General features: G+C 35.4%; 1 protein-coding gene and 1 long non-coding RNA gene across 7 annotated transcripts in view; one reads left to right on the forward strand and one right to left on the reverse strand.

Annotated features, from left to right (window-relative positions):
• Positions 1-2731, forward strand: part of LOC111774915 (uncharacterized) — a 45850-nt gene extending 43119 nt beyond the window's left edge. Inside the window, exon 5 of the long non-coding RNA XR_011421226.1 lies at positions 2409-2731. This is a non-coding gene — a long non-coding RNA (uncharacterized lncRNA). The remainder of the gene's footprint in view (positions 1-2408) is intronic.
• PKIA (cAMP-dependent protein kinase inhibitor alpha) overlaps positions 1-24791 on the reverse strand; it is an 84026-nt gene that overhangs the window by 3527 nt on the left and 55708 nt on the right. For 4 of the 6 annotated variants that reach the window (XM_005613045.4, XM_070221410.1, XM_070221409.1 and 1 more), the window contains one exon: positions 3137-3314. In XM_005613045.4, the coding sequence (XP_005613102.1) occupies positions 3137-3287 (151 nt within the window). In that variant the 5' untranslated portion in view covers positions 3288-3314. Of the gene's footprint in view, positions 1-3136; positions 3315-9626; positions 9766-19061; positions 19174-24791 lie in introns of those variants that run through there. The other 2 variants (XM_023648432.2, XM_003365598.5) reach the window with 2 other exon arrangements.

Genomic DNA, 24791 nt, shown 5'->3' on the forward strand with positions numbered 1-24791 from the left:
GAGAAAGGCAAAATAAAAACTATTGCTTATATTTACCGACTTTCAATATATCATATTGGAAATTTCAGAAATACTCAGCCAGTCTGAAATCCTCAGAGAGACAAGTGTATTTTCTTGGGAATCAATTCCTCATCAAGAAAATAGCTTACGTGTTTCAAAGGCTGGCTGATTCTCGCTCTGTGAACTTGGAACATCATGGCTCAAAAACAAAATAACTGAATTTTCACAGTGGTTAGTGATTATCTATGCTTTTGTTAAATAGCTAGGAAATCTCATGGCCAGGTCACGGCTCTTAAATATAGTTTCACAAGTTGCAGAAGTCAATAGTTTCACAGGTTGCAGAAATCAGAAGTGAGGAGCAAGTTTACTTTTTTCCTCCTGACTGTCTTATTTTAAGAAATACAAAAATTGCATTTTACATTATTGATAGCACTTGAGGATAACCCAGCTGATTTCTCAAAGCTTTAATTAGTTTAAATTAAAAGCAACAGTGGAAGATGAAAGGACATTATGTCAGCTGGTCAGTCCCTTGTCAGACAGTTATCATGGCCCCTGGCTTGCCTGTAGAGAACAGATCACAACTCCAATAAAACCACCCTCATGGCGGCACCCTCAGCAGCATTCCCGGCTAGTGACAGAGCAAACACTGAAATTAAACAATGCATTCTCTCCGTATGAAGTCACTTTACCTGGGTGAAAGCTGTAAGCAATCCTTGATTCAAAGATTCATATATTTGCATGTGTTAGTTCATTACTAAACCACCAACATGGCTTACTGGACAAAATATTTTGGGTCATTGCAATAATGTAAATTATATCCATGTTTACTAAGAGTTTGTTACCATAATTCAAATGGATAGAGGTAAGTGAGCTGGTCCATTCTTTAGATGGAAATGTTGGAAGGCAGTTTCTCCTATACTATTTACAAGGACACACAAAACATCTCACCATACACCATACTTTAGGGGCATTAAAAGCAGTTCTTCTACATTAAAAAAAAATTCTGTTCTAAACTGGTTCCAAGGGTATGACCAAGCGTTATATATCATTTTCATAAACTACTTTCACTATTAGAGCCATGAACAGTCTCCTAAGATGTGCAGATGGCCTGAATCTGAGATGTGTAGATTAGCATGCAACGAGAACTGGATAAACAAGAGAAGCTCTCAGGAACTAAAGGAATGAAGTCAAATTAGGGCAGATGCAAGACAGAAGAATATTTAAGGATGAAAGTGACTGCATGAATACAGGATGAGGACCTTGATTCCCATGGGGCTGGGGCCTTCTAGGTATCTGGGAACACCTCTCAGAGCTGAGTATAAGGCTGCAAACACAAAGCCAGTGGCTAAGGAGATGCTGTTAGCATTCAAGGTAAACATGGGACAGCAACATCATTGAGTATAAACTAAAAAAGCAGACACGCAGGGATTAAAAGGGGATCCCTCACAACTCTCAGCTAGTGGTGTTTCATTTGTCATACGGGTCAGTATTGTACGGTTGTTATTTTTAGTTCTTTGTATGTAGTATAATAAATAAAGTCAGTGCTGTTTAGATTTTGCGTAGTTCTGGACTTTATGATTTGAAGAGAAAAAGAAAAATTTTCAAGAGAATTGCAATTAACGTGTATAAATGTTTAGAAAAGAACACATTTGGAAGGATAAAGATATTTGAATTATTTTAAGTTATTTAATAATAACATAAAATATAAAATTATTTCAATTGTATTTAATATAAAATACCAATTTATTATTTAAATTATTATATAATAATCTATTTTCTTGTAAAAGAAAGGTCATGGGACTAGTGAGTCTCAATTTCAGTGAAGACAGAGAAAGAAGAAATTAAACTGCACTATGAATAAAAATGCCCTAATATTAAGGGTGGCTAAAATTAATGCAGATTATTTAACATAGAATATTAATATAAAAATAAAAATGTCTTATGAAAGAAATTAGCAAATTTCCAAAGACTGCAGAAAAAATATCTATTTACCTTCCTCATGCCACCAACTTGAAACAATTCCCTACAGCCTTTCTCAGAGCTGCTTTGAGAAGTAACTCCTGGTAGTAAAATAATAGAGAAACAACGCCACCTAAAATATACATGGGTCTGTGTATTCCAAGGTGGTGATGTTACAGTTTTATTTTCAATCTGAATTTGAAAAGACCAATCTGGGACCTGCTCACCTGCAGCCATTGAATAAAGTACTCTTCCTAGGTATTTTAAGGTAATGCTGCCATACTGTTTCATTAACATACACTCTGACTCAGTTTTCCAAGAACTGGAAGGCTTTGCCATAAAAATTCTAGTAGCTAAGAACTATTGAATGGTTACCATCAGTCAGAGACTGGTAAGTGCTGTTCACTGTGGTGTAGTTACTTAATCTGAACTCCTTTTTACTTTTAAAGGGTTTTTCCTCAGAGAAATACATTCAAGTTTGATACTTGCAAAAGCTACAGATGGAGGAACTATCAAGGGATTCATCAAAACGCAGAAGTACTTTGAGTATTAAACTTGCCTTACTTTTTCATGGATAAAATTACTCTCCTTGGGTAAAAGTTCGAGGGCTAATAATACGACAATTTTTTCCCAAACCCATTCCATCATGAAAGGAAAATGAAAAGACCTTTTTACCTATGACTTATTTATATAACAGAATGTTTTACTTCCATTCTCAATAAAATTGGTCCTGGAGACCCTTTTCTTTTGAAATGGTTCTTGGAACTGAGGACCAGCAGACTCATTCGTGAATCCTGTTAAGCATCTAACTCTACTAAATGTTACAGGTGGCCGATATTGTCAAACATGGGAATTCCAACTTTGTTAAATACTCTACGTAAGAAATTTCAGAGCTTTTCTAGAGACTAGAATTTTTTAAAAACCCACGTGTTTTATTGATTGCATTTGTAAAATCAGATTAAAGACTCTGCATTGGAGTCGGATCCTGTAAAGAGAAGTCATTGAAAACAGAGCAAGAGCGATTAAAAGATTAGGCCCTGACTCTTATCTTTCCTTCGACTGTTTATAACTCTTTCGATTAGTTACTTTCAAAGGTGGTTTTTCATGCCTTAATCCTACTTAGTGAAATGCTGCAAATGATTCCATGTTCACAAAGAAGATGTGTCAAATGACTCACCTGTCTTGTTGATATCAAGACCTGCTAATTTTAAGGCTAATTCATTGCTGTTGCCACTTGCAGAGGAAACCAGGATATCATGTATTGCATTTCTTCTACCTGTTCTTCCTGAAGCAATAAAATCTGCATATGTAGTTTCCACATCAGTCATTGCTAACAAATATCCACATAGCAGGGGCTACAAAACAGAGAAAAATTAAATAAATATAATGTAAATATAATGTTGGTCATTGGTAAACATTTAACAAAGACACTTAAGTTACTGGCCTACAACATGTATGTGAAATAATTGTCTTGCTTACAAGTCCATAATGCAAGTAATGCTTTGATTCTTGCTCAAAGGTCAGGGAATTTTTTCCGTAAAGGGCCTGATAGTAAATATTTTAGGCTTTCAAGGCCGTATAATCTCTATCCCAACTACTCAACTCTGGGTGTAGTGCAAAAGCAGTCAACGACAACATGTTAAATAAATGTAATAAACTGTATTTACAAAAATAGGCATAGGGCCAGATATGGCCTGCCTGCCATAGTTTATGGACACCTGGTTTAGACCATGAACTTCTCCTTCTCTAATATCATTTTAGTCAGTCTTCAACTCCAGAGAGAACTACTTGAGAGCAACATCATAGCAAGGTGGGAAGTGGAGTGGAAGTGGTCCATCCTAGAGGTGAACAGTAAGCAAGCTCGTGGTCTGCAGAGAGTCTAAGATCAGTGATGAGACTGACCAAAATCCAGTTTGCTTTTTATTATCACCATGCACCAGCAATTCTAAACAGTGTCAGTGATCAAATACTGTTTCCAGTCCAGGAGGACAGCTCCCTTGTGGCCCCCTTGGTAAGTCATGTCTTGAGAGGAATAACAATTTTTCTTGACTGAATCGTTGAAACACAATTTTCAAATTTACAAAGGAGTCAATAAAAGTGATTTCCCCCCCCAAAATTTAGTGATACATATACTTAAAGACTTAATGAAGAAAAATATTTTCAAGGTAAAATAGGAGATATGTGTATTAACAAAAGACCACCAAATGCAATCTTTAGGTTTTTCTTCTATGTTTACATTTATATCCTTCCTTGAAGGTCAAAAGAAGGATGAATGCTAAGATAGAAAATTCAGCAGTCCCTCAGTATCAGCAGGAGATTGGTTCCAACACCCCCCCCCACCCCCACCCCCACGGCGGATAACAAAATTCCGGATGCCCAAGTCCCTTAGTCCGCCCTCCATATCCGCGGATTCTGCATCCGCGAGACCACCGTTGAACCCGCGGATACAGAGGGCCGACTGTAATGAATTTCTGTTGGGTTAATTTGTTTAAACAGTACTTTAAAATAACACAATTTCCCTCCTATTCCTAAACATTCCAATTACAGTTTACTATAGTTTAAAAACTTACACCAATAATCAAGAGAAAGGAGTCTTTTCAAAATATAAGAAATATGAAGGAAGCTACAATGGTGGAACCCATACATCATCACGTGCATGCACACTGGCACTCCGAAATAACTTGATGCCATTTACAGTGCAATTTAGGACGGCAGCCAGTAGCACATTCCTTTAGGGTTAGTTCTTTCCCCAACATTTTGAGGAGGGAGCTGTTAATTCAATCTGGAGACAAGTTTTGTATTCTTTAAGAGGACACAAACAGGATAGAGGGAGGAATAGCGTAATACAAGTTTTGAAACAGGAAATATATATATATATAATGCATGCTTTACTGTGACTATATTATGGAAAACACTGGTTTTCATTCACTTGACTATATTCTTTTTTACAGGAATATGATTTAATGGTGGTTATCATTTTAAAATTTCAGAATGATCTTCAAAAGATTTTGGGTTTAGTCTTGGCTTTGCCACTGGGTCATGGAGTGACTTTCAGAAAATCACTTGACCTCTTGGCATTACATTTTCTAATAAGTAAAGTGGGACAGCTGGATGACATGGTCATTAATGCACTTCAGGTGGAGGTGTAAAAACTACGATCAATCAAAACTGTCTCATTTCTAAAATCTTGAATTTGGAAATTTTCTTCTTTGGTTGTAACTGCTTATTCTTTTTCTTTTCCTCTTACTTTTAATGAATCTGTTCTCCACGCTGGTCATATCTTTAATTCCTTTAACCCTTTTAGTTTCCTCTAGGTCCAGTCTGGATCAATTGCCCACCATTTCACGTGGCTGCTTCTTAGCATCAAGAAGTCCCTTTGATCTGTTGTTTCCTTGACTGACCTAAGCCTCACCTGGGAAAACAGCAGAGTGCACTTTCTCTGATCTCATTACTGGGTGGCTGAGTGTTATCAGAAAATGGCACAAAATTGTGCCAATTGGCTCAACTATAAATTTTTGACTTTGTTATTGTATACACTCTGAGTTGATGGGAAATTCTTTTGTTCACCTCTAGTTGATTCTTCCGTACACGTTTCTCTGTGGGGAGGATTCCAAACTGTTTCCAGTTCACACAACCAGACACCCCATGCCTTAAGAGATGACTTTGCATCTTCCTTCTCTGAGAAGAGAGGACGTCTGCTGCAAGTTCTCTTAAATTTCTTCCTCTCTCAAACACAGTTCTCTGTAGATCTCTATTCTTTCTTTTCTAGATGAACTAGCCTCTTTCTTTTTAAGGCATGCTTTGATTTTATCTTCTATCACCTCTGTAGGACCTTGTTCCATCCATTATTTTTTGTTCAATAATTTGAATTGTCTTTCTCCCTTGATTTTTCCCTTATGTTTAAAAGCATATTCAAGTCTTCTCTTACTAACAAAAATGAACCAACCATTCAACCATATACCCTTTCCTCAACCTACATACACCTTTGCACTGCCAACTCTATTCTTTATTAAATTTTTATGATGGGTTTGGCTACTTTTATTTTCTCACTTTCCTTGAACAAACCTTTAGAATTTTTGTATTCCACTGGATTTTCTATAGTAGGTTTTATGGAGACTGCTTTTTTCTAGATCACTGAAATGATCTTTATTAACATGAGTAACTGCTTGACGTTAAAGTTTCTTGTGAGCGTCCATCCTCTCTGAGTGGTCTATGATACATGACCCTGCCAGCTGCATTCTCCTTGAAACTACCCCCCAGCACATCCAGCAAGTTATAGAGGCAAGATTATTATAGGAATCAGACTTAGCTGTATTTGGATCTAGACTTTTCATTTCCTCGTTATGCTATGTCTAATCTCTTTGTACTCAGTTCTTCCTCTATAAATTGTGATAAATATACTTCGTTCTCAAGGTGGCTATGAGAGTGTATTTGGATTACATAGCTAAAGAGCCTGACACAATGTTTGGCAGGCATGTGGTGGGTGGATGCTGATGAAGAAACCCCTTGTCACTTTCTTCACTTCCATGAAACCTTACCATCCTGGTTCCATCCTATTTGACCTTTGTAATCACAGATTTCTCTTCCTAGGCCACCTGTTGAAATAAGTGCACATTTCATAGGATTTTCAGATCAATCCTGGACCTCTTTACTTCCTAACTTGAATAACTCATCTAATCCCAAGGCTTCTAATTCCTCACTATGGATAATGGAAAAGCGTGCATCTTCTGTTTAGACTCTTCTCCCCACCGCCTCACACACAAGGGCAACTGCCTGCCAAATAGGTATTTCCACTTGGTTTTGCACAAGCATTTCAAATTCTATAAAAACAAATAAGACAACAAAACACACAAATAGAGAAAACTGGCCTTAATTAATACACTGTGTTGGAGCATATTTTTACTTATTTCTCTCACTTGATATCCATGTCTGATTACTTGCCAGGTCATGTTGGTTTTTATTTGCTGTCACTCATATTTATTCCCTATAAAACACAGGAAAAGCTCTTACCAGGATTAGTGCTGAGTTTTTCCACAATCTGGAAAGAACCCACTTTTGCTGCTTTAATTTCAACCACTCGCTCTCATACATGATATGCTGTAGAATAACGCACAATATTTTTCCAGAGCTTCTCTGGTGGTGCATTTGTTCAAGTCTATTATTCCAGCTGGCAAACTCGCTTGTTGAGATGGATTTAGCCCTCAAAATTCAGCCAGATGCCGTCTTCCCTTTGTCTTCTTTTCCCTATCTCTTCAGCTGGCACTCCCATGGGCTTTGATTTGTGCCTGCACAGGACACTTAAATTCTGACTGTCATTATGATTGCCCCTCCTTCTAGACAGATCACAAGCTTTGACAAGACAGCAACTGCATTTTGTTAATGTTTTAATTACATACATTTCCTAGTAGAGTCCTTTGTACATAGTGTTAAATAAAAGTATGTTGAATAGAACTGAACTATGACGATGAAATATATTAATCACCCTTCATCGGTGGCCACAGAGAACTTCCCTTTTCCCTGGTTACACTAAATTACCAAATCCTAAAAATCTGAAGATTTACAGTTTAAAGAATCTGAGGACCAGATAATTCAAGTGATCTGCCCATCTTCACGTAGTTAATTAATTAAGTGTCTGGAACGAAGGTCTACGAAGTTCTACTCCACTCCACTCCTGCTTTAGCAGGTTCCCTGTCTGGGAGGAACGAGTTTGGATAAAGTTTTTTACCTTGGAGTAATTCACTGCTGTTAGGTATGAAGATATTTTCATTACCTACGCTACCATCATTAACCAACACAGTATTTAGTTTCTGTGTTCCTTGAAAGATTTAGAATTGGACATGCACATCAACCTAGCAAATATATCTCATAAAAGTTTAAGAGAAAGTGGGGTTACAGGAGTAATTTGTCTCATAATCATTGTCACTATCTTTCACTGTTAGTCTCTTTATATCTTTTTAAAACACAGGCCTTTAAAAAAGCACAACTGCTTTTCTCATTTGATAACAATGCTACGAAGTAGGCAAAAATATCTCAGTCTGAAATGAGTTTCAGAGATGTTAAGTGACTGCTAAATTTGAAATATCAAGAATGAGACAGAGAAACGTGGTAACATTTTCCATGAGAAGATATGAATTAAAAGAAAGTTACTGTTTTATGATACGTATATCTGAGAATGTTAAAAGATCATGGTGGTAATTCTACTTATAAGAGCGGAGCCAATTCAACTTAATTTGAATTTTTACTTAGTGTACTCGGAAGTAATGAGCACACAGAAGAAGAAACAGGGTTATGAAAGGTGTAAACATATATTGTGTTCACCTTTAAAATGTGTCTATAGAGCTTTCAATTCAATTGAGTGAAAGACAATAATGATGATTGCGAGAAAAGCTTATTCCTGTAAACCTCTTCTCCCCTTAAGCGTTTACGAAATCTATCTGCCAGATTGATGTGCATCCAATTTTAAACCTTTAAAGTAACACAGAGACTAAGTACTGGGCATTCAATTACAGTAGCCATTATAATCATTATTATAATAATAGTTATTATTATGAGAGTAGCGTTTCACTTTTATTACATTTTCTTTCCCAGATAAAGGATTTACTTTTCAGTAAAAGAAACAATAGGTGACAAATAACACATATGTAAATAAGTGAACGGAGGAAAGAATACAGTTACATTTTTAAAGAAAATTATAGATGCTGTGAACTCTCTATTTTTCCTTACTCTTCATGATTATAGTTCTTTCAGTGAATTCTCATTAGGTACTCAAAGATAGTTATTTTTACATGCATGGCAACGACGTTATTTTTTCTTTCAGTTAAACATTTAAACACAGCTCCTCAATTTAGTGATGTGACTACCAGAGACCAGAAATATCTTTTACACTAAATATACCACTGTATAATGACTTGTAGTTTTGCTTAGAAATTCTGGGAAACTGTCGCCAAATGATTATGTCTGACAAATAGTCACGAAAAAATGATAAAAGTTAAAAAAAGTCTAATAAATGTCAGCAGCTGGTAGAGGTTTAATAGAGTAGTAATTAGCACACATTCTGGCCTTATAAAAACAAACTAACCAAACAAAATCTGGAAAATTTACTAAAAGTGGGATTTAATTCTTCACTAGAGTTTCCTGTTTCTGTTGCTATGATTAGAATTTTCTAGATGACAAAATGGTAGTATTGGATATAAACAAGATAATATGTTATTTTTTTGTATCCAATTCTACAAAAGAGCCAATTATACTGATCTTCAAAGTCTGATTAGAGAGGGGAAAAAGATATTTTATTACTTAAGTAGTGTACTATTTAAAGTTAGATTAAATTTCAAAGCATAAATCTCTAAATATTGATATCTAAAGATCCAAACAAAATTCATGACTAAGAAATAAGCTTGCTCTTTCTCTTCCCCCTCTTGTAAAAGCCCCACTTTCTCATTCTTTAACAAAAGCAGCTGTATACTGGTATTCTAAAACTTCTTCATGTGTATAATGGAATCCTAAATTGAGATTCATGAATCGTGTTGGTCTTTTCCTTGTTTATGCCCTTTACCTTTTTTAAATATCATATACACAAATTACTTGACATAATAAACCAGAAGATTTTGCCCTAGTAGAATTTACAGATTTAGACAGATTGGCAGAGGTTAGAAAAAGCAGGTACTTACGTCTCCTATAGTAAACAAATTGAAGCGTTCTACATAGATGTATCCTAAACGAAAGTAGGCCTAGGAAGCTGCTAAAATGATTTTTATAGTGACATTGAGTCATGAGCCAAATGGTGACTGGATAACATGCTAATTTTACTCCTGTAAATGGGAACACATGAAATGAGACTCACAGACTTGGAAGAAAGAATGGAGAGAATGTCATCAGCAGGCACTGAAGTCTTCTCTCTCACATGAGTGATAGGATTTCTTTTAAGTTTAAAAGAGAAGAAAAATTCTTCTTGTCCTTTTATTACAAATGCAATTACATAACTTCTCAATTTTCACTTCTGAAATCATGTGAATTGTGTTAAGAGCCCTTGAGTATTACTATGTACTTAGGGCTTGATTTATATTAGCGTTTCTGAAGCATTTTGGTCTCAGATATCCATCACATTCTCCAAAATTATTAAGAACCCCAGTGAGCTTTTGTTTATGTGGTTACATCTGCGAACATTTACCATATGAGAAATTAAAACTGAAAAAAATTTTATTAATTCACTTAAAATATAAACAATAAACCCATTACATGTTTACATAAATATTTTTTAATGAAATGAAATATATTTTCCAAAGCAAAAAAACAGTGACAAGGATGTCATCGTTTTACATTTTGCAATTCTCCAGCTTAATTTTGCAAATGTCTGGCTTAAGAAAAGACTTCTGGTTTCTCATATCTACTTCTGCATTCAATCTGTCTCAATATGTTGTTTTAGTTGAGGATATGAAGAAAATCTGGTCTCACACAGATTTTTTTACTTGGAAAAGTGAGGAGAATTTTAATAGCCTTTTCAGAGAATTGTGGATTTTAAAAAAAATTTTGCAATGTGGAATCTAAAACCATATTAATATGCTTTCCATACTCTGATTTATTAAAATCTATTGTCTACCTTGCACTTTAAATGAATCTTTTGCCCATGTGTATTTTTTTCATATTAGGCTTTGCTCATTTGGAAAATATTGGTTCACTGGGTTATGCAAAATTTGTAAATGATACATTTCATTATACAATAACACATTTGTTGATAACACCAACTATCTCATCAGAAAAGTCTTTAAGAACTGGGAAACTGAAGGGTCACAGGGGCAGATAATAAGTTTTCCAAAATTGTAATTTTTGTTTGAAAGCTCAGATTTTCTCATTGGCAACAAATACAGCTGGATTTTGCTTCTCTTGAAGTGTCAAGCTCACTTTGTTCATTTTCAAGAAAATCTCTGCCAAATATCCAAGTTTGAAAAACCACAGTTTGAAAAACCCTGTCAGTTGTTCTTTCAAGTAGAAACGGTGGTTCATGAAAAAATGGCTAGTTCAGCTCCCAACTCAAGTAGTCACCCCAGTACTGCACTTGAGCCAACCATGCTCTCTGGCACATGGCAAAAGTGCTTTGAGTGACTTCCTGTTTCTGCACATGGAATATTAGAAAGACCTGTACTTGAGGGGCGAGATTTGACAAAATTAACATTTTTTTACTGCTTCATCAAGTACATTCTTAGGTAAATCTTGCATTTGAAAAATATTAGCTGTGAATGTGTGGGGGTGGAGAATACCAGTTACTAACAGAGTTGGTTAGTGCTAAGGTGCCTGCAATTTTTCTCACCATGTTTTGCATTAACATTAGTGCAAATGTTAGCCTAGTGAAAAAGGCAGATAGCAACAGTATTATTATGAAAATTATCTTGATTTTGTGAACTGAGGGAAAATATCTCAGGGACTGACTGAAAGGATTTGGGGGACATGCAGGAGTCCAGGGACCAAATTTTTAGAACCGTTGATCGACATAGTAACAGGAAGCTATCTGAGAAATGCTATCGATTACAGAAGGGAACCCTTTTGTAAAGAATTTAACTAAGCAAGTTTTTGATTCCTAAAATATATTGGAAATATCAGCTGCTCTATTTCCATGCCAAGTATGATCCATCTTTTTCTCTTTTCTTTTCCTGTATAAGGATCTTACTTACTTATCTAATTCAGGCTTAAACACAACCTAGTAGCTTATTTCCTTAATCTCACAAATCAGTGGGCTTCAAACTAAGTCTCTTGAGCTCAGAACAGGGTTCCAGGACTTGATGCGACCTCAATCCCCTTTTCCCTTGAATAGGGCTACATTCTAGTCACACTTTGGAGTGAACGACAGCAAAGAAATCAAGAACCACAACTCTATTAACAGCAACAATGTGAAAATTTCCACAAGTCTCCTCTGTTAAGGCATAATTATAATTCCTACACCAGATCATGACACTGCACGCTCTAGAGTGCCATTTGATACAAAGGGGACCCTTAGAAGAGTTTGGATAGTATCCTATCAAAAGCACACTTTAATAAGGTAATCTCACATACTGAGTTAGACTGTGATATACTCTGAGTATCACAGAGAGATGCCAACATGTATTAATTAGGTCAAACTCTTTTCTATTCTAAATCCAAGGCATTGACCTTTTTATCACAAAAACATCTCTAGAATAAATTCTGCCCAATAGACTGTCTTTTGACGGTTTTCACAATACGTTTTTGACTAATACTATTAGAGATAATATCCCATCTACCTTGGTTGGGGAAACTTCTCCACTCCCTCTGATTCTCAGTGTAAAAGAAAAATTCTTAAGTTTAAGAAGTTCCAGTATTTGATACTAATGATTATTATTCTCAATCTTCTCTCTATTCATCAATTCATCTCTGAGCCCCAGTGATGTGATAATTGTGACCCTTATGCTTTCGTTCAAGGTTTTACATATTTCCTTTTTTGAAGGAGAACATTTTTATATTGTTTTTTGTAAATTCATAAGCTAGTCAATTGTATCATTACTTAAGTTCTTCTCTGAAAACTTCCTTTAGCCCAGATTCAAATACTTTTTTTCTTTCTGCAATGCTTCACAAATCAAAACTTTGTAATGAGAAATAAAAGCCTTAAAATGTTATAAATCTAGAAGCACTGGCCATCTTCCTTTAGGAAGTATTTTCACTGTCTAGTTAGGCAACAAGTGACCTCAAAGCTACTCATAAATTCCTTTGCTCATTCTAGTTGATTTCTTTACCATCCCAAACAAGAGCAATTTTTTTATTTTTCTGTGCTTCTCAAGTCTTATTTATATTTCATTTTCTTATTCTCCATAGAAAATCTTGCCAAATGATTTTATGGAGAAGATCAAGGTCATCCCACATAAATTTCTTTGATTTCCCTTTCTTTATCCTCACATCAAAACTGTCCACTTCTTTATTCAAGAGTCATTTTGCTCAACATTAGTCCGTGCTGGTGCTCTTAATTCTATCTTCTCTCCCATTATTGTTCCTTCAATTTTGCCTTGTGCTTCTAGAATTTCTTCTTTTCCCTACTTCTCCAAATGCCTATAAAATTGTTTCCCCATGACAAAATAAATTTCATCTTTTTAACTTTGTATGTTCTTTAAGACACTCACCTGTTTGGCTTTCCTTTACTCCCAAACTTGTAAGAAAAGAGGTAGATACTAATTTTTCCTGCTTCCTCTACATTGCTTTATTTCTAATTCCTTTTCAATTTGACTTACATATCTATCAATTTACCAGAATTGTCTTCTCAAAGAAAAACCATTACAGATTAATCGAAAAATTGAATAGGCTTTTCACAATAATCATCTATATCAAATTGCATACAGCATTTTACACATTATTCCTCTCTTCTTGAAACACGTTCCTCCCTTGGCCACCATAGTTACTGTACACTTTGTTCTCCCATAATCTTCTCCTATTTCTTCCTGCTCTTTCCCCTACTTACCTCGTAAGTAATATTTATTCTCATTTTTGTTCTTTATGTTCTGTTTGGTAATCCTGCTTACCCTAATAGTCTTCACTGGCACCTCTATATAGATGACTATCAAATCTGTAATGTGGGGGCCTGATATTTTTTGAAGCATGAGAATTTTTACTGCCTATTGGATATTCCACTGTGGTTGTCCTTAAAAACTCAAATTCAGTAAGTTCAAATGGAATCTCTTTGTTGTATCTCCACCTCCACCCCCAAAAATATTCATTCTCTTCATTATTTTAGTGCGCATTACCACTATTTTCTCAGTCACCTATGATAGAAATCTTAAATTGTCTTCAATTACTCCATCTCACTAATTTTTCACATCCAATCATTTCTCAAACCTCATTGATTTAATTCTATCCATTCAATGTCATCATCTCTTTCTTGACTATTGCAATTGTAAGGCTAACTACTTACTTATCTAAACCTGTTCTTCTCCAACTTACCCTTTACACTATCACCAGAATTAACTTTATAGAACACAAAGTACACAAAAATCTGCAGTAGCTCCTGGGAACCCACAAAACATGGTTCAGTTTTTTTGCAGGGCTCCTTAGAATTTGAAGCCAATCTCCTTTATTAGCCTCTTTCTCTACACTGTCTCTCCCATGCACACTAAGGCTCAATCATGGCTAACACTTGCAAAATTTCTGGTGTTTTCCTACTGGTTTTCTCATGCTGTTTTCTCAACCTGGAATGCCCTTCTCTCCCAATGATAACAAAATCCTCCTCATCTTGCAAGCCCAGTTTATAAGCCACGCTCCCTCCCCATCTCTAGGTTTAATGAGTATCTTTATTATAGTGTTTATTTAATTTGGCACTATGCAAAAATTAATTATTTTCATGTTGCTCTTCTCCCTATATTATATTTTCCTTGAGATCTGCATCTTCAATCTTTGAATCCCTCACAATGCTTGGTATAGGATTTTGTATGTTGTTCTTACATCTACCAATCTACCAAAAGTATTTTGTAGATTTGTTTTTAATCATCTTACTCAAGATCCTTATTAGTTAAGTAAATTTGTCAAGGTTGTAGCATTGTCAATACTAAAAGTAGGCTGAGAAAGCATGTTTCCTTATTCTTATTCAGTTCATTTTCTTGTCTCATAAGACTTTCCATCAATTTAAGGAGATGAACTATAGTCATTTCCTCTAATACACTTTTTCTTCTGTATGTTATTAATTATAACAGAGGATTTTAAAAAATAACAGCAACAGAAAGCACTCTAGAATTCTTAGTAATCTATGCTATTTTCACTTTATTGAGGGCTACCTCGTTTTAAGTTTTTTATAAAATATATATGAGTAAAGTAGCAAATTAATGCATGGGATGATTTGTTCTGTCCTTCACTTGTTAGGGCTTTTTACATCATTTATTTAACATTTCAAAGGGTTTATAAATCATTTACAAGCTAATCTTTGCAACATCCCTGCTGAGACAGTCAATTAGTTGAAGAGGTACTGTTGGTTGGCAAGTGACAAGTAATAGTACTCGCATATTACAGATGAAGACACTAAAGCAGGGAGAGGTTAATTGACTTGACCGTGTCTTACACAGTCAGTGGCGTACTGATGTCAGAATGGGGCCCTGAAGTTATTCACATCAGAATCACAAAAGCATTAAGAGCCTGGGGCTGGTGCTGTTCTTTGTTATATAATACTTTCTAAATCCTTTGTCTTCTCTCTTCCTTTTCTGGCTCTGTATGAGTCCAAGGAGGAAAGACACTTTTAAAATCTATACCTTCTCATTAAACTAAGACTCCGGTTTTTTTTTGGTCAAATAAATATTTAGCTTTTGAAAGGATTTTAGAACATTGACATATTTCTTCTTAAAATAACTCGTTATACACTTTTCTATCTTTAAAATCACAATGAAAGCCCAAATCAAGCTCAGTAATATTTTCTGGTCTGTTCCAAGTTGTAACAAAGACCATAAGAGTAAAGAAACAGCTATTTTTTACGAATGCTTTATCAATAATAATAACAAAAACATCAAATATTTGCCAGATACAACACCAGGAAGTTTATGTAGATTATATCATTTAACTTTCTCAACAGTTCTATCAAATAGGTATGCTTATTATCTCAGTTTTAAAGATGAAATAACAAAGGTTTAGAAACATTCAGTCATGAAACTGGTGGGTGATTTAACCACTTACAAAACCAGTTGCCATTTTCCAACAGTTGTTTTGGAGCATACTAAACTTCGTTTTCTGTTGATGGTTTGCCATCAGTATTTCCTTTCAAACATGTAGGCAGTTCACATACTGTTTTGAGACATTAGTCTGTAGGGTATACTTTATTGACATCCCTACAGAACCTGGCATTTTAATAATATCATCTGATATACATAAGATTAATTGACACCACTATTTCCTCCTTGATTCCTATGTTTGTTCTATAAGCACTCTGCATTCCAACTCCCGCAGATCTGGTCCACTCATCCAGGCGATGGTCCTCATCTTCAGATGCCTCACTGTCAGGGCTGTTCAGCATTGTGACAGTAACAGCACACTCATAGGGACCATCAGTTTGAGAAGGACTTACAAAATTGTTTGACACCTGAACAAATGGTTCCAAAATATGAAAAAAAATCTGCAAAACTCAGATAAAAACTTCTTCAATTAATATTTTCATCAATAATATTAGTACAACTCATCAACTACAATGTTAGTCAGCTTCCGTATAGTTAGTTATCTATAAATGATATTGAATAGGTGATTTGGGTACATTTTAATACATTTGATAAGATGTAGTGTGAAGCTTTCTGACGTGCAAGTCCCTAGGACTGAGGAAGGTTTAACAACGGCCCTGCTCACAATGAACTAGAAGTGACTTCAGTGGGAGGCTGAGGCAGGGATGCTGGGCTCAGAGAGTGAGAGAGCAGGTGCACGTTGGAGCCAGCTGTCTGGTACGAGAGAGCCAGGAATTCATGATTTATTGAGTGGGGAACATGAAGGCAGGGGACACTAGGATGTGAATCCTGGAGAAAATGTTCCTTTAGGAAGAGCAACAGCAGCAAAAGTCTAAGATGGCACTTTAACATATCACAATGCCACATTTAAAGTAAATTTGGTGTTCTTTTCCTTTCTGAATGAATAAAAATGTATTAATTAAAAAAACACACATTCACGCACATGCTAAGATCTGCTCTTCTGCAATCAAGTCTTTTCTGCATAGTGTCTAAACATCTATTCCAATTGAAATAGTGCTTTTCAGCCAAAAGGAAAACACTTGCTATGACTATGTTTCAACCTATTTTAAATATATGTATAATCATTGCCAATTTATGGGCTTTGCAGATACTAGTTTCCTATATAGTATTTATTATCTCCCTGTATTGAAAATGTCATTGCTCAGTATTATAATTAATGTGTTTCATCTTTATTATATGTCTGAATGTTAGGATTATTGATTAATCTCTTTATTAGTGGAATGATCTGCAGCACAATGTTTAACACCCTTTTTCTCTATCATCATCATATGTCATCTTAAAGACTTTCCATACATCCATTTAAATGGGATTGTCAGTCTTTTCAGGCTTTTTGAAGTCAATAGGCTCAAGAGGGCAAAGGGAATGCTGAGGAACAGCAATATAAGTTAAACAAATTTAAGTAATTAAGAAAGTATTAATCTAGCCATTGAGGAATATATATTAATATTTACGTAATGTATAATGGATATATAAACCAATGGTTGCAAAATGAGACAATCCATTGGAAAAATAATCTTAAAATATGAATTAAAAGCTGTGGTAAAATCACTATGTGAATAAAATAAGAAAATTTTTATAAAAGGAGGAGATAAATAATAAGTGCATTTTCATTCGGGATAGAAGTTATGTGGAAAACCTCATGATATTTTGGTGGATTATCAAAATCACTTTACTATCAATATTGAGCATCTCTACTATCAACTTTATTATCAATATTGGAAATTATCATTATAACTATTTCATTATCAGGAACATTCAAGAAACTATTTAAAGTGCTAAACATTGGTTTTAACAAGTAAACAACTAATCCAATGAAGAAGTTACAATGAACTGAGAAATTAAAAGACATCAAAGAGAGACATTTCATTGACTGCATTATAAACTATTTGAGGGTAGAGAGTTTGTTTTTCTTGTTTGCCCTCCAAATTTCAGAAAAGGGTTATATGCACAGGGCAGGGTACTAAGGAAATATTAACAAATAAAAATTTTGGAATTCATTATTCTGTGGTATAAATCAGGGTTTCTTTTGTACTGATGTAACCAGAAAATTTTTATTTCAGTATTATGAATTATTAATGTATTTATCTAATTCCCATAATGTTTGTGTCAACCAAACTTATTTGAGTGATCAGTATAAGACTTCATACTCATCCTATCTTCTAGGCTTTCATTTTTGCATATCACTTCATTAATTCAATCAACTTTAGATATTTCTATAGTCCAACCAAAGAGTATAAAAACACATAGAACAAGCACTTCCCAAAGAACTCTAAATAAAACAGGTCTCAGATTTCAAACGAGAGTCGTGCTTGGTTATATTCCATCTAAGTGCTTCATTTGAAGGAGACTTTTAACCCTGCTGCACGTGTAAATCACCTAGGGTGACAAACTTAGCAATGGCTGGCCCCAGTACCATATCTGGTTTTTGTCTAGATGATGATAATTTTTTGGTTGAGAACTTTATTTCATTGGTTCAAAAGGCAGCACAATAGTTAATAGCAAATGTGTGTACGCACACGTGCACACACACACACACACAATCCCCAGTGCTTTTAAAAACTGTGGGACAGGCTTAATCATAACTATTGAGTTTAAATGCCATTTGTCAACTTATGAAAGTGAAAGAAATCTTGGAAAATAATTTAAAGACAAGTCTTTTGGGTTTTTTGAATTAAAAAAAGTCTTGTAGAAATCTTTAGGAAATAAATACAAAAAGGTGGCACACAAAAATCTTGTTGCTTTGTTTACTCCCTAGTCTGTGGCAATGCAAACAACAGAAATTAACATGGAATTTAAATTAAGGAAGGATGTATTATATTAAGTATAGCCAAACATTATCTAACTTGCCATTTTTTTCAAACAAACTAAATTTCTGCTCTTTCCCTCTTTCCCCATCTCCCTTTAAGGTATGCCAACTCTACCCCCTAGCTTGTTGCTCCCAACACTTATATTCTCTACCAGAACATGTTTGTGTACTTATTATTATACAACAGTCCAACAGTAAAAGATCATAAATGCAGGCAGAGAATGCCCTTATACATTTTTAACATAGAAATAGCATTTCAAAAATGAATTACAAAAGAGTGAAATTTAAAAAATTGAGTTATTGCTAAAGTTTGCAGATAACGTTATCATGTGTCTTAAAGAAGCAAGAGGGATAAGGCATAGAAGGAATAGGATGTTGAGGGCAATGAAAATAAGCAGTTATTGCAGTCTATTATATGCCATGTACAATGGATTTAGAAGACAGAGGTTTGAGTGCCATCATTATTATTTGTTTGCTATATGATGCTGGGCAAAATATTTAATTTCATTGGGCTTCGGTTTTCAGCCTCCAAAATGTGGGTTCCCAGACGATAAAAATACTTCAAATCTTTTCTAGGTCTAAAAGTCACTGACCTTAGTATCCATGTGCCCTTTATACAGGCCAAGTTTTCACAAAACATAGCATTCTTCTAAAGGCCTTTAGAGAAAGGAAAAGCTATATTTAGAAAGTCCATTCAGTGTCCAGGGGTGTTCTCAAGTCTTGCTGCTATTTATAACCAGGTGTAGGCCAGTGGGACAACACACTTGCCTTAACTAATAACTGCCCAGCTTCCTTGGAGTTAAAGATAAGTTCTCCATTATTCTAATTGCTGACCTAAGAAATTGTTTAGGGCCCGCCCTGTGGCCAAGTGGTTAAGTTCACACGCTCTGCTTTGGGGGCCCAGGGTTTCGCTGGTTCGGATCCTGGGCGCTGACATGGCACCGCTCATCAAGCGATGCTGAGGTGGTGTCTCACATAGCACAACCAGAAGGACCTACAGCTAGAATATACAACTAGGTACTGGGGGGCTTTGGGGAGAAGAATCAAAAACAAGATTGGCAACAGATGTTAGCTAAGGCCAATCTTAAAAAAAAGAAAAGAAATTGTTGAAAACAAGAATTGTTTTAATTTACTTACTGAATTGCCCAGTTGTTACATGGCCTGACATGAAACATGACTTAAAAGGTTGCATTTTGGTGTGGACCTATAGCCTTCAGCCTGCTGTTGCATCATAGGTCTCTTACACAATGAACACGTACAACCGTTTTCAGTTCCAGTGGGTGAGTGTTCCTTATAGGGTTTTTTCCTTATGAATTTCATGCAAATTTACTCCAATTTGAATGTAGGTAGAAATTTATAAATTTCTCCAAGGACGTATTTTCATTCTTATGAATCTTGTTGATTTTATTTTAATACAGAGGACCTTACCAAATTCATAGACATTTGAGAGAGTAAAAAACAAAAGGAAGCATAGGCATCACTGGGAAAAAACCCAAAACCTCAAATAGAAAATGAGAAACTGCCAGAATTACATAGTGTTAGTAAGAGAAATTAACACAGATAGACGGAGAAGCTGACTCCCCTTGTAAACAGTCTTTAACTAGGCTAGTCACCAGAAGGAGGATGACCTGACTCAGGGATCTTCTCTTTTTTCTTTGTAATTTTTTTTAACAATCTCAAAACTTACAGAAAAGTTGAAATGGCAATAAAAATAACTTATTTCCCAAACCACTTGAGAGTAAGTTGCCAACACAATGCCTTGTCACCCCCAAATACTTTAGTATTTCCTAGGTATATCCAAATATAGTCATGAAAATCAGGAAATTAACACTGGCGCATTACCACAGTGCTATCTAATCCTCACACCTCTTCCATTTTTCAGTTATCCCAATCATGTCCATTATAATAAAAGGATCAGCCAAGAATCATATGTTGCATTTAGCTGTGCTGTCTCTTTAGCTTTTTAACCTGGAAAATTTTCTCAGGCTTCTCTTGAACTTCATGATCTTGAAACTTGTAAAGATTACAGACCAGTTATTTCGTAAGATTTAGCTGTTTATGTTTGTCTCATGATTAGATTCAGGATTCCTGTGGCTGGTAGGAATTCCACAGGAGTGAAGCTCTCTCTGTTCTTCTCACTGCATCCAATCAAACGATTTTGGAAACTTTTAATCTGTACCCTTACTGGGATATTAATTTTACTCATTTGATTAAGGGGTATTACCCAGGCTTCTCCATTGTCAAGTTATTCTTTCCTCCTTCATCATTAATAAGTTTTGTGGTAAGGTACTTTTTGATTATGTAAATATCCTCTTCCTCCTTAAACATAATTTATTCAATTTAATTATTTATATCAGTATGAACTTATAGACTCCTATTCTATTCAATGGACTATAATCTGTTTCTCCTGTTATTTATTTTGAGGCTCAGATTATCAAGATTTGCCCAGTGGAAATTCCTTCAATTTGGTTTATATGTCCTTTGATGCTTCTCCATTATTCTTTGATATCTTCCTTACTTCCTGAAACAATAATATATTATAGAGTCATCTTATACTTTCCCTGCCCTAACTCTGAAATCAGCAATTTCTTCAAAGAGCTTTGGTTCCTTCAATTAGAGAAGTGTATTTAGAAACCAGGTTCTGGACACTAGGTGTGTTCATTGCTATTGCAAAGTAGCGGCCCCAGGTACTCTGAATAAACAGAGCTAGAGGATTTATGTACATGCATACATATGCAATAGGAAAACATATATTCATAAACATTTATACATTCATTATATCTTTGTTTATTCCTATATCTGTCTATATATTGAAAATCATGAGTTCATAGTAACATCCTCCATTCCCATTCAACACCACAGAGTTCATTCTAGTTTTTGCCCTTTTCAAATTTTAACTCTCTGCTCAGCATTGTGAAACACTGATTACTATAAGCTTAATATCCTTACTTATTTGATCAATTTCCCAGTATTTAAGCAAATTCTTCTACCTGCCACTCTCCCATCCCACACATTTTCTCCACCTAGCACAGGTTATGACTATGTGTATTGAGTGGTTGCTGCGGCCACTTCCACATGTGAATGTCTTTCTCATGCCAGTCAGACATCAACACTCCACACTAGGCTCCCTGTGCAGACATCCTCTTGCCCCTTCTTCAGCTCTGAGACCCGTTGCCAAGCTATTGTGGTTCCTTCCATGCCCACCCTCCCCATGCCAACAAAGGCTTACTGACCTCATCTAATGGCTTTTGGACTAAATTGTTCAAGAAGGGAAGGGACAAGGAAGAGGATGAGGAAAGAGAAGTGGAAAGGATGGATAGGTATCTTTTTCTCTAAACAATATCTGAAGAGGTCCTTTATTTAGAAAGTTATAAAGACATGTGAATAATCAGCTGAAGAATTGAACCTAGATTATGTATCTGTATATTCTATCTATATCTGTAACACACCAATTTCATAGCAACAATAATATATGTAACAAACTTTATCATCTTATCTATATATTTTAATACCCAGCAACTTAATAAATAATACATAGCGCCATTTGGCTGTTAACTACCAGCCCATTTCTATGAATGGGTTTGCAAAACTCCTAGCTAAGAATGCTTGGGATAGCATCTATACTGGTCATTATTGAATCCTCTTCCTCTTTTATCACTGAGGTTTTAAGTCATCTGTAGATTCTCGGTTGCATCTCATGGGTGAGTTGCCTGATCATTGGTGGTCATGTCTGGTCTCCTTGTATGGAGCAAATACACTAGCTTGGTCTCTCTCAAAGGGCTGTCTGCAAACCATTTGCAGCAGAATCAACTGAGATCCATGGACCCTTCCTGAATTCCTGCTCAGAATCTCTGTAGGGGTAATGGGTATTTGGAAGACACCTCAGCTGATTCTCATGCATCAAATATTGAAACCATAGTGTTGCTCACATGTCTACAGTTCCTCAAAGATCACCATTTAAAACACATAGGTCTCACCAAGTATAATTCTTTTTTTTTAGCTCTATCAGTTCAGATTCGTTATTTAATGAACTTGGAAATTGCTAAATATGGGAATAGTAAAATGTATCTATCTTTTGCAAAAATAGCTTCTACCAAATGTCTCCATAAGATGAAATGATCTTGTTTGGAGGAATCTTATAGATCTTCCAGGTCTTAGGGGACAGCAAGTACAAAGGTCTTGATGCTGGGAAAGCCTTTACAGCAAGAAAAATCCTGGAGGCCAGGGTGTGAGAGAACAGTAGTAGTAAATGAGTTTGGAGAATAAGGTGGGAAAACATTGAATAAGAGCCTGTAGGACATGTAAAGCAGTTTAATATTTATTCTAAAAGTGATGGGAATGGGTTTTGAGAAATAACATGATCTGATTTATGTTTCTTAGATTCTGGCTATTGTATTGGTTATCGACTGTAAGGATTGGGCAGGGTTGAGGAACAGGGAAATCGTGGAGAGGCTGCCTATTGCATTAGATGAGGCAAGCAATGATGGCTTGGAGTAAGGTGAAGATGGTGAGAGGTAGATGGATTCAGAATATATTTTCAAGTTAGAGCTGGCAAGAATTTCTGATAGACTGGATGTAGGAATTGTGGGAAAGTGAGAGTTTAAGGCTGCATCCAACATTTTTGGCCTGAACAACTGGATGAGTTATGGAGCCAGGAAAAACTGGAGTGGAAGGGGTGGATCAAAGCAAATATTTAGTTTTATTTGCTGAATTTGAAATGTCTATTATGCATAGAGAGGAGATATTTAGTGGGAAACTAGGCATTAGGAGTCTACAGCTTGGGTGAGTGGTTAGGGCTAGAAGTATAAGTTTGGGCATCACAGTCATCTGCCCATTAAGGTAATAGGACCAGATTCAAACTCATGAATAGTGAGTGTAGATGGAGAGAGAGAAAGGCCAGGAATGAGCATTAGGGCTCTCTCCCATTAGATGCTGAGGGGATGGAGGCATCACCAAAGTAGACTGGGAAGGAAACATAAGTGAGGAAGGAAGAAATCTACGAGAGTATGGTGTCCTGAATGCTAATGAAACAAAACATCAATCCTGGAAATTATGGAAGCTCATTTTCAAAGTTTCCTGCATTAATGAGAATTTGAAACTTGATATTCTAAAAAGAGTTTTAGCAAACAGAATAGAGAATAATTTTCTGTCATGAGTGATTGATTGTATTGGCATGGGGAATGGAAAAGTTGTGAAAAGAGAATCACGAATTTAGAAAAACACAATTTTAAACAAAAGTATCCATTTAAAAAACAAGTACACAGTATTGAGACATTATGTTTTGTCTTTGCATCAACTGCAGCTAGAGCATGATATATGTGGAGGATGAGGATTACAGATTAATATCAAATTCAGGGAAAATATCTGAATTCTTTATGTTTTTTTATAGATTTCAAAACATATATAGCTTTTGAGACTTGTTATATTTCAAACAGAATTTTCTAAATAAGCATAATGATTTTAGAATCAGAATAAACCTTATATAGAAAATGACTTATTTGAATGCACATAGTTCATGGTTGAAGACTAGGACTCAGGTCTTCTGGTTACCAAGTATTATTTCTTATTTTAATACTGTTTAAAATGTATAGATGATTAGAAAAAGGGACTTACCAGTGATCTCTTAATTTTTTTACCAACTATTAAATAATTAAAGGTTAAGGGAAATAAATCTCATGAGGATTAATTTGTAGGCAGAGCTTATAAGAGGGCAAAAAAATGGGAGACACATTTCCACATGGATAAATATGAGATTTTAGAAGAAAACAATGAAAACTGCACTTATAAGGTCATGACACTATCTACAGGAAATAAAGACAACTATCATGGGAATAGTTGATAATTCTGAAGGTAAATTTAGAATATGAAGACTGATGCAGATTAACATCTGATTACAATAAAGACCAGATAAGGAAAGGTAACAAAGACTTCTTCATCCAGTGACAGCTTGTCAGGCATGGGGGACCTTTTGATACTTTGTCATTTTGGGACAGTGAACCTTGCCACAGAGTGAACGCTTAATTAAAGAAGTACTTCAAGAAAAATATAAATATGATTCAAGAAATTCATGGATAGTGAAAGCCATGCTGGATTATTTCAAAAAGCTAAAGATGACTAGGTTAAGTCACTTTCCTTACTAGTAACAGAATAATTGTCACATGAAAGATCTCTCTGTGCCACTAAGAAAGACAAAAGCCTGGGACCCGTGGTTCCACAGTCTGATAGTCTAGAGCTATGCTGTCCAGTATGGTACCCATTAGCCACATGTGGCCATTGAACACTTGAAATGTGGGCTAGTTAGACTCCAAAACTGAAATTTTAAT

Source organism: Equus caballus, chromosome 9 (genome assembly GCF_041296265.1).
Source record: "Equus caballus isolate H_3958 breed thoroughbred chromosome 9, TB-T2T, whole genome shotgun sequence".
NCBI lineage: Eukaryota > Metazoa > Chordata > Mammalia > Perissodactyla > Equidae > Equus > Equus caballus.